Source organism: Lotus japonicus, chromosome 3 (genome assembly GCF_012489685.1).
Source record: "Lotus japonicus ecotype B-129 chromosome 3, LjGifu_v1.2".
NCBI lineage: Eukaryota > Viridiplantae > Streptophyta > Magnoliopsida > Fabales > Fabaceae > Lotus > Lotus japonicus.
This window is the reverse complement of record NC_080043.1, coordinates 55462886-55473114: the sequence shown is the minus strand read 5'-3', so window position 1 is coordinate 55473114 and position 10229 is coordinate 55462886. Positions and strand designations below refer to the sequence as shown.

The 10229-nt window shown below is 38.0% G+C and overlaps 1 protein-coding gene across 1 annotated transcript; it reads right to left on the bottom strand.

Annotated features, from left to right (window-relative positions):
- Nucleotides 1-6829: 6829 nt before the first annotated feature.
- Nucleotides 6830-8870, bottom strand: LOC130744336 (protein FAR1-RELATED SEQUENCE 5-like). Its single transcript, XM_057596525.1, has 4 exons — nt 8853-8870; nt 8300-8626; nt 7894-8026; nt 6830-7656 (listed from the first exon to the last, which is right to left on the bottom strand). Exons 1-4 carry the CDS (start codon nt 8868-8870, stop codon nt 6830-6832), a joined length of 1305 nt encoding a protein of 434 aa, XP_057452508.1.
- Nucleotides 8871-10229: the final 1359 nt, after the last annotated feature.

Below are 10229 nucleotides of genomic sequence, written 5' to 3'. Positions count from 1 at the left end.
CCCTTCTATTTACTCCCTTGACCGGTGGTAAACGTTCATCCCTTGCATTAACTCTTCTCTTTATTATCGCCTCACTCTGATTCTTACATCGTCTTCATTTTCTTTAAACTTAGACCTTCTCTAAGGGGGAGTACCTTGTACTTCAAGCTAAGTTTTTCACACCCCAAGCTTTTTGCTTATGACAAAAAGGGGGAGTAAACCCAGTTTTTGATGTGTAAGATGTGTTAGTGTGACTTATTTTTCTTTTGAAGATTTTAAGAGTTCCACCTTCATGACCATAGATGTGTCACTGGGCAAATACAAGGAATACATTTCACTTCTTCTGAAGTGATTCTAAGTTGACTCTGATACCCAAGACTCTGATACCTTGTCCATGACTCTGATCACTTATGCGCTCTGATTATTCGTTTTCATCTATGTCATAAGCTTTTCACTCTGAACTCTTATATGATTTAGCTCAGAATCTAGACTTTACTAACGTTTTCATCAAGTATTAGATTCAGGGGGAGCTAAGCTCAGAATCAAGCAGTGACTTGAATTCAGAATGAGCAAGATAAACTATTCACATCAGGATAAGTCTTATTCTATATCTCTAAACTCTGAGTGAATTCAGTTTAATGTTTAAGAATTGTTCATCAAAAAATCTTAGTTTTGTCATCATCAAAAAGGGGGAGATTGTAAGATCAAGTTTTGATCTAGTAGTACAACTCTATGTTTTGATGATTACAAGTTAACCTTTTGATATGAACAATTGTGGTACTCTAACGTGTTTTTCTGAGTGTGCTATTTACAGGCTCTGACCCTGACTCAATTTCACACAAATCAGAAGCACTGTGTATAAAGGGTAACCCAAGCAACGCTTTCGCATTCACCATGTTCAGTATGAACAGTGGAAAAGCTTCAGAAGATCTGAAGCTATACAAACTCTGATGAGGACTCAGTCGCTAGAAGCTCTGATGATCCAGAAGTTCTGACAACCAAGAAACACTGAAGGTTCAGATGTTCTGATGGTGTAGAAGACTCTGAAGATCCAGAAGCTGAATAGTGGAAACTCTGAAGTCCAGAAGCAAGAAACTCTGAAGGCCATGTTCTTCCCTCTGAGTTCAGAATCAGAAGATACAATGGTCAGAGGATCTGTGCTATCCCTCTGACTCTGATCAACCGGCTTCACAAGTTCCAATTCGAAGCATTCCTCTGATCAGAAGTCTCCTAGGTTAAAAGGTCAAGTCGCTATCCAAGTACAAAAGCAAGTGTACCTTCCTGACGACCTACCTAACGTTCTCAGCCACAGCAGAAGCTGGATTTTCCAGAACTGCCCTCCAACGGTAGCATTTCCCATGCAACGCTCAACCCTAATCCTTGGAGTATATATAGAGGCTGAAGATTGAAAGAAGCGGCTAAGAAACTAAGAAGCAACACACGCGCAAGATACTTAAAATATTCTAAGCTTTCTTTCATCTTGTAATTTATTTAGTTTACACTCAGCTTATTCAGAAGCAAACCTTTGTAAACACCAACCTCAAACAGTTGTTTGATTTTCCTTAAGGGACCGGGTAGGTCAGTATCCTTAAGAAGACTAAGAGAGTGAATCTTAGTGGTGATTCCTTTAGGAGATCAAGGTTGATCGGATCCTAGAGAAGACTAAGAGAGTGAATCTTAGTGATAGCTAAGTCAGTGTATTGTTAGTCACTTGTAGGTTTCAAGTGCAGTTGTAACAATTATCTGATTAGTGGATTGCCTTCATTCTAAGAAGGAAGAAATCACCTTAACGGGTGGACTGGAGTAGCTTGAGTGATTTATCAAGTGAACCAGGATAAAATCCTTGTGTGCTTTTCTATCTCTATCTTTTGCACTCAGTTCTCGAAAAGATTTGTTAAAATCTTTAAGGTGGTAGTTTTGTACTGAAAACGTTATTCAAACCCCCCCTTTCTACCGTTTTTCATACCTTCACCTTAAAGAGTCGAACCTCTTCATTTACGTTGGAAGAAGTAGTATGAGTTACCATTGTGATTTGAACTATTCATGGTGGACTAACAAATTAAGGTATGCAGATGGATTGTTAGCGTAATTGAAGAGGTTAGTGGTTAGTTATTTATAGATGAACATGTGTTATACAATGTTGGTATTGTAAACCTTAGGCATTCCTCCTTGTAACTTGATTTGAAATGTGATCTGGCCACTAGTCATCGAACCACAAACGAGGTAATATAGGTTACAAGACATAAAACCATTTGTTTCCTCTTCCATGTGTGTGGCCACCCTATCCATGTTTGTCATAGGTAGAGTCCAACCCTCTTGGCTGCTTGGTTTGGATTCATGAAATAAAAATGAACTGTGAATTCGAATTTGGTTCATTTTATGGTAGAAAATAAAAAAATTGTCAAATTCTTAGTTTTATGATTAATTTGAAGTTGAACACTATGAACTCCACTAAATTAATAATTATGTATTTTCTTGACACTGTCAACTCCACTCAATTATCATTTAATCAAAACTCCTATTTCATCAGTAACTACTACAATAATCTTCTCTCTCTATTTACTATTAATAACTATAAAAACTCAATCCCTGTAATTACAAATGCCAATAACAACAACAAATCAACATTAACATTATGTGGTTATGTTTTTTATAATAAGGGGAGCAATGGCAATATGTTGAAGCGATCTTGCAAGGAAGTTCACACCCATTCATGAAACCAGGATGCCTTGGAGTTAGAACACCCACGGGTAACTGGAAACATTGACAAAGAATGTGATAAGGCTTTGAGGTTATTGTGTGCATTTCTTCAATCATCAAAGGAAGTGTGCCTATCCTAAACTCAATGTATTCATAAGATGAACACCCTCCACAACTGGGGTGGTCTTAATTTATAAGTAGCAATGTTGCATTAATGAGTGTCATAATAACTACACTAAGGGTAGTTGCAGCTATATGTTCTTCTTAATGACATCCTTCTTAATTATGTGATAATTAAGGCATACAACAAAGATTTCAATTGTTCACTTTGACCCTCTGTTTTGTCTTTTATGGTGATAATTAAGGCATCGAACCATGAGTATTGTACCTTAACACCCTCTGTTTTTCCTCAATTATTTTTCCCATTTGGTGTATATTCTTATCCTCTCCAACACGCGATGACCTGTATGTGGTTGGTAATTATTCTAACCAACTCTCGAGTGGACCAAATAGTAATGTCATTTAGTTCCTCTAGTTTGTTCGTGGTTAGTTCCTTCCTATAGTATGTTAATAAATCTAGTTCCTGAAGTTAGTCCGTGCTAGTTTCTATGCTTAGTCAAGATCACTAGTGGTGATGACTAGGTCAAGATGATCAAATCATCTAGGTCAAGATGATTAAAGTTGAGATAAGGGTGCTTAGTGTTTGTGATGAAGTCGATTCACCACCAAGGCAAGATGATTATTGGTGGTTATTAAGTCAAGATGATAAAATCATCTAGGTCAAGATTATTATTAGTGAGATAAGGGTGCTTATTAGCTACGATTAAGTTGATCCAACTAGGTTAAGATGATTAGTGGTGATGATTAGGTCAAGATGATGAAATAAACAAAGTCAACAGGATTAGTGGTGAGATAAGGGCGCTTAGTCGCTACGATTAAGTCGATTCAACTAGGTCAAGATGATTAGTGGTGAGATAAGGTTGCCTAGTCGCTAGGATTAAGTCGATCCAACTAGGTTAAGATGATTAATGGTGATGATTATGTGAAGATGTGTAATCAACTAAGTAAACATGATTAGTGGTGAGATAAGGGTGCTTAGTCACTACGATTAAGTCAATCCAACTAGGTTAAGATGATTAGTGGTGATGACTAGGTCAAGATGATGAAATCAACTAAGTTAACATGATTAGTGGTGAGATAATGGTGTTTAGTCGCTACGATTAAGTCGATTCATCTAGGTCAAGATGATTAGTGGTGAGATAAGGGTGCTTAGTCGCTATGATTAAGTCGATCCAACTAGGTTAAGATGATTAGTGGTGATGATTAGGTCAAGATGATGAAATCAACTAAGGCAACATGATTAGTGGTGAGATAAGGGTGCTTAGTCGCCACGATTAAGTCGATCCAACTAGGTTAAGATGGTTAGTGGTGATGATTAGATGAAGATGATGAAAGAAACTAAGTAAACATGATTAGTGGTGAGATAAGGGTGCTTAGTCTTTAGGATTAAGTCGATTCAACAAGCTCAAGATGATTAGTAGTGAGATAAGGTTGCTTAGTCGCTACGATTAAGTCGATCCAACTAGGTCAAGATGATTAGTGGTGATGATGAGATCAAGATGATCAAAACAACTAGGTCAAGATGATTAGTGGTGAGATAAGGTTGCTTAGTCACTACGATTAAGTCGATTCAACTTGGTCATTATTACTACCATAGGTACTCGATTGCTTCAACTCCCCATATTGACCACAGTTATACCTTCACCTTCCCCACAATTAAACCTGTGATAAATACCCCACTTCACGACTTCAGCCTTCAACCTTCTCCACCCCCTACTCATATCTGATCCAACAACGAGATGGTCAAGGAAGTGATCCTAAAACTCAGTTCTGATTCTGATGAGGATGAAAACATAGCACCTGGTCCTGGCTTCAATAGAACAATTACAACTACCCAAGCCACTGGATTTCAAACTTTGGTTTGGTTTCTAACTTTCCAAACTTCAATCTAGTTTTGTTTTTTTCAACTTTACTTGATTTATTTTCATACTTATTCTTACTCATTTTTTGCATGTTTCTTTCATATTTGCTGGATTATTTTTACATTTCATACTGAATGTCCTCATTTTGTTCATGTTTCTTTTGTTTTTCACTTTGTATGGTCAACTAATCTCGGCCTGGTCCGTGAAAAGGTACATGAAAAGGAACAACGACAAATGCACCATCGTATCAACGAACGGAGGTTGCTAGAGTTGCAAGCTATGTTGGCACGCCAACAATATGAATCAGTGTGTTGTTGGACACGAATGGTATGACTATGCCAAAGACCACTCCTTAAGAAAAGGACAATGCATCCATTTTATGCCAACACGTGAATTGCACGTTTTTAAGGTCTTGGTCACTCGTGGGGAAACCTGATTGTACCATGTTTCGTTTATGTGTTTTGTGTTTATGTTGTCGTTTTATGCTGTCGTTTTGTGTTGTCAAATAGTGCGTTTATGTGACCTTCTTCAATGTTAATGTCCTTTGAAATGTAATGAATGGAAGTTGTACTGTTACCTATGGAGTCTGTAGTGGCTGCCTCTTTTGTTCCTCTTCTACAAAAACACTTGCATGTTTTCCGTGCCCCGAATAGCCCATAGGCCCAAAAGGTGGAGATAGAATCTATCATGATTAATTAACTAATAGGCATCGAAAAGGTTGTGCTAATCTCAATTGGTTTTAAAGGTTAGGTCAAACAAAAATAAGGGTAAGAAGTCCACATAGCAACATAATCCTTAGATCAAACCAGTATATAATCCTTAAATCAAACAAATATAAGTCCACTAAGTGATAAGAATTGAGTTGCAATAACTTCTTGTATGAAATTAGAGGTGCTCCACTCCTCTTCCATTACACACTGGCCTTATTAAAAAAAGAAAAGTTTGCAGTCAAAGAAAAAACATTGCCACTCAAACAAAGACAACCTACACAAACAAGTTAGATTCGCCTGTAGTATAGGCATGGCTTGGCAAAAAAACATCTCTACGACTTATGAAAATCCTGCCCATAAAATGTTCGGCACCAAAATATTGTTCAAGGAGAAATTATCAAACCACACACAACTAAAATAAGAGTTACAAAGCAAGAAATCCTTAAATCAAACCAAACACAATTGTCCTGGTCTAAGGATCTCAGAGTCAAAATAATGAAGTTAAGGTTTACAAACCAAATAAGTTAACAACAATGGCAAGTCCAACAAATACAATAATATGCGAATCTCTCAGTAGTACATTGCCTTTTTGTACTCCATTCCTTTCATGCCAAGTCCAGTACCCTTATCTCTGAAGATTAACATAAGAAAGAATAAGTTCGTTAAGATAATTATGATCGATTTTCACTAATGTTACATGGGATTTAAATGACTTACCAACATCTCCATGACATTGCATTTGCTCCACAACACTACCCAACATTTTCATATGACTCCTCTTGGGTAGCCACAGTCTCCACATTAGTAGTTTCTGTCATCTGGCGTGCTTGAGTGGAACTCTTGCAAGTGGTCTTAATATGACCATATCAATGACATTGTGAGCACTTCCTACTGCCCGTCTTTTTACTGCCTTTGTTTTTTTCGGGTGTAGTTGATGTTCCTGGACAACCAGTACCTTTGTTTCTAACAACATTAGGATCTTTAAGGCCAACAAATGAATTCACCGAAGCATCAGTTTCTTCATCACAGTCCTCGATAGTTCTTTATTTCAGGTCTTGCACAACTTTTGTCGCTCGATCTCTTTCATTATGAAAATCTTCAAGGGTACGACATGCCCATGAGGCTAATTCTCTATACTGAGGATTCATACCTACTAACCAAAACGGAGCTCAAGTGTTTTGATCCTAACATTGCATTTTTGTCCACATTGTCCTTTGCAAACTTTGTCCATCTATGCAGTACCAGGCATTTGGGCAATTCGCAGACATCAAGATAAACAAGGACTGCTAGTACCTGGTGACAAGGAAGACCCATGGCTTCCATCCTTTTGCACGAACATTGGAAATAATATGTAGAAGGGTGAAATAAGACATGCCACTCTCGACCAGAACCACGATAGTTTAAAACGAAAAATATATACTGTATGGATGTTTCTTTGTAGCCAAGAACAATGAAATCTCATGATCTATGTAGTAATGCACGATACATGAAGAATATCTCCCTTGTAAATAAATTTGCACCACATCTCTCAAGACGGTTGAATTTGGTCTCCAACACAGCATCCCCATAAGATGAATTAAAGTATGTCTCAATTTCTTTATATCTGATATGATTCATTAACCTGCATAAGTGTTGGATTAGCTCCGTTACATTGAACCTTAAATTTACAAATTTTCTAATTTTGGAATGTAGACCCTTACAACGTGATGTTGTACGAAATCCAAAAAAGAAGCTACCACGCATATGCGATGCAACCGACATCTTCCTCTTTTCAAACATTTCATGAACCCATCCATTTTCATACAACCCAAACTTTTCCACCATTTGTGTCCATTTCTTATTCCATGTCCCTATGTCATAGTACCCGACAAGCATGCAATGGTTGAAAGCAGCAGTAAAGTCAGGATCTTTTATATTGGAATTAGCATTCCGACTCAATGCGACGCAGAGCCTATGGTGGGATTGAGGTAGCACAACCGTTATGGCATTCTTCAATGGAATATCTCCATCAGTGATGACCGACGTAGATGTCTTGTCTTTCATAACTTCCATTAGTCTTTGGAGTAACCTCACATACGTCTCCTCCTTTTCATTACCAACAACAGGAGAAGCAAACACAATGGTTTGTTGATGATGATTGACCCCACAAAAAAACACCAAAGGACACCTATACTTATTTTTACCGTACGTGGCATCAAAAGCCACCACATCACCAAAAGCCTTGTAATCAATTTGGCTCATTCCATCACTCCAAAACATGTGCTGCAATTTACTTTCACTATTCTCTTTGTAACGAAAAAATAGCTCGGGGTTATATAGTTGCAACTGCTTCAAGTACTTCAATGCGACCACACCATCAGTACTTCAATGGTTTGTTGATGATGATTGACCCCGCAAAATAACACCAGAGGACACCTATACTTGTTTTTACCGTATGTGGCATCAAAAGCCACCACATCACCAAAAGCCTAGTAATCAATTTGGCTCATTCCCATCACTCCAAAACAGGTGCTCCAATTTACCTTCATTATTCTCTTTGTAACGAAAAAACAGCTCAGGGTCAGATAGTTGCAACTGCTTCAAGTACTTCAATGCGGCCACACCATCAGATTCATGTTTTGCCCTTTGTTTACCAACCTGATTGTAAATAGCTTTCTAACGAAAACCAACATTCTCATAACCACATAACTGCATTGCAAAGGAACTAAAAATATCATGTGCACCTATACCAGCCATCCTCATGTTATTCATTTGCACAACATCAGACTCATTCATTTTCCTATAAGTAGGCAACATTCCACTAGATAATCCATCCAACCGTTCATGATTATGTTCAATTGCAAAAACAGTCACATACCAACGTCAAGTAACAATATGGATGTGGACTCTCAACTTGGCTTCACATCCTAGTCTTGTTTCATGCTTTACCTGTCGCTTTCGGTCTTCCATCGTTAAGCAACTGATTCGACGATTCTCTTTCCAAGAGCGCACAAAGGTCTGTTGCAATACCTCATGACTTGTTTTGCTTTGAAAAATATTGCTTCTACGAACTGAGAACCCATTCACCCTTTCATACCAATTATAGAATAAATACGCAACATCCAAGCTAATGAAGCTCAACTTTGAAATTTTGTCAGTACAAAAATTCTTAAGATCAATACTTAGTATACCATCAACAAGTGTTTCTTCTTCATAATCACATTCCACACTATAGTCTTCTTCATCTTTTTCTTCCACATTCAACTCATCCAATTCCTAAAACAAACAAAATTACAAAAGTAAAGACGAGCATACATATCTATATATATACTCATACCCATATCACACTTAGATAAGGAACTTTCCTAACTATGCATTTTCATTGAACCAAATTATTATTACAACTACTACCTATAATAACCTCTGTCAGTTTATTAGCATATTTCATCGAGCAACTATGATAAGTGTTCCCATTCAAGCATTATGTGCCACCATAGCTCACCTCAGTGGAGTTTGCCATTCAAACTCAGCAAATGATTTCAAGCCTTCAACACATTAATAAACAAAATTAATCATGCGTGAACAAAATCAACCCATTTTCAAAACAAATTGTGGGGGTGGGGCGCAAAAACAATAGATGATCAGGAAGTACCGTGGAGATTGAATATGAAGCTCAAGATGTAGCTCAGATCGATTTGAGAGGCGCAGGCAACAAGTACGCAGGACGGCGCAAAAACAACCCACTCAAAAATGCTAACTCTTCATTACAAAGTACCGTCGAGATTGAAGATGCTCAGATCGGTTTGAGATGGGACAGGCTAAGGCAAAAAGTACTTAGGACTCTACAAATTGGGGAAAATACTTTATACTATCAGTTAACCCTAACGGACCAATTATTTTTTTGCCAACTCCGTTTTGCAATTACAGACAATCTTTGGATCTACTTTTAAAATGAAAAAACTAAATTCAACCGGTTGTAACCGGTCAACTGACTCATGTATTCGTACACCATATGTGTTGGTGATGCACAATAGCCTTTGCTGAGCATTTTATCCAAAGCATGTATTTTATCGGACATTCTGCCGAGCATTTTATATTTAAGTTTTTATATTTCTCGGAAAAAATCATAAAAATTATCATTATTGATATGATTGCATAAAAATGAACAACCCCCGCAATGAGTAAATCAATTGATTAAAAATTGATAAATGAATTTCGGATTTGGATCCCCTCATGCGAGATAGGCACATGACCATGTCATGTGAGTAGATCTGGATCATTCCTTATTTTTAATGAAATCTAACGGTGATTACTATTTTCCAATTAATTTTCCTCTTCCCCCATTGTTCCTATCGTGACAGGAACAATAGTTTCCAACCTCACTCTCATGACTCTCCTCCCACCTTCACCACGAGCCCTCCAATCGGCCTCCGCCTCCATCAACGACAAGCCTCCCCTCCGCGAGCGAGCAACCCACCTTTTGGTGACCACGAACGCCTTCCACCCCAATTCGACCTCCGCGAGCAAGCCTTTGGCTTCGTTAACAATCTCTCGGAGAAGTAGTATTCATGATACAAAATTAAGAATTATACAATACCAATTCAAATCCTCTTATGTTGGGTGTTGAAGATAGAGAAGACGTTGTGATATTAGAAAAGTCAAATGGCCTTGAACAATTTTTCTGCTTTTCATTGATAATAAGCAAAATAGGCTCTGTTGCGACAAAGTGCGGTAGTACGACAGGGCGAGGCAGGACGTCGTGGCGGGGCGGTGCGTCGGGACGGTGCGGCAGGTAGTAACGATGCAAGTGTGCGAATGTGAAAAAATAAAGGAAACCACAGGTGAGGAAGATGAGGATCTGCTCCAAATTTCAAGAATG

What these genes read in the sequence shown, in the direction of transcription:
- LOC130744336 (XM_057596525.1), bottom strand. An exon ending in TGGAAGACCGAAAGCGACAG is followed by an intron (nt 8,027 to 8,299) that starts GTAAAGCATGAA and finishes GGTTTTCGTTAG; the next exon opens with AAAGCTATTTACAATCAGGT. An exon ending in TTACAAAGAGAATAATGAAG is followed by an intron (nt 7,657 to 7,893) that starts GTAAATTGGAGC and finishes TTCGTTACAAAG; the next exon opens with AGAATAGTGAAAGTAAATTG.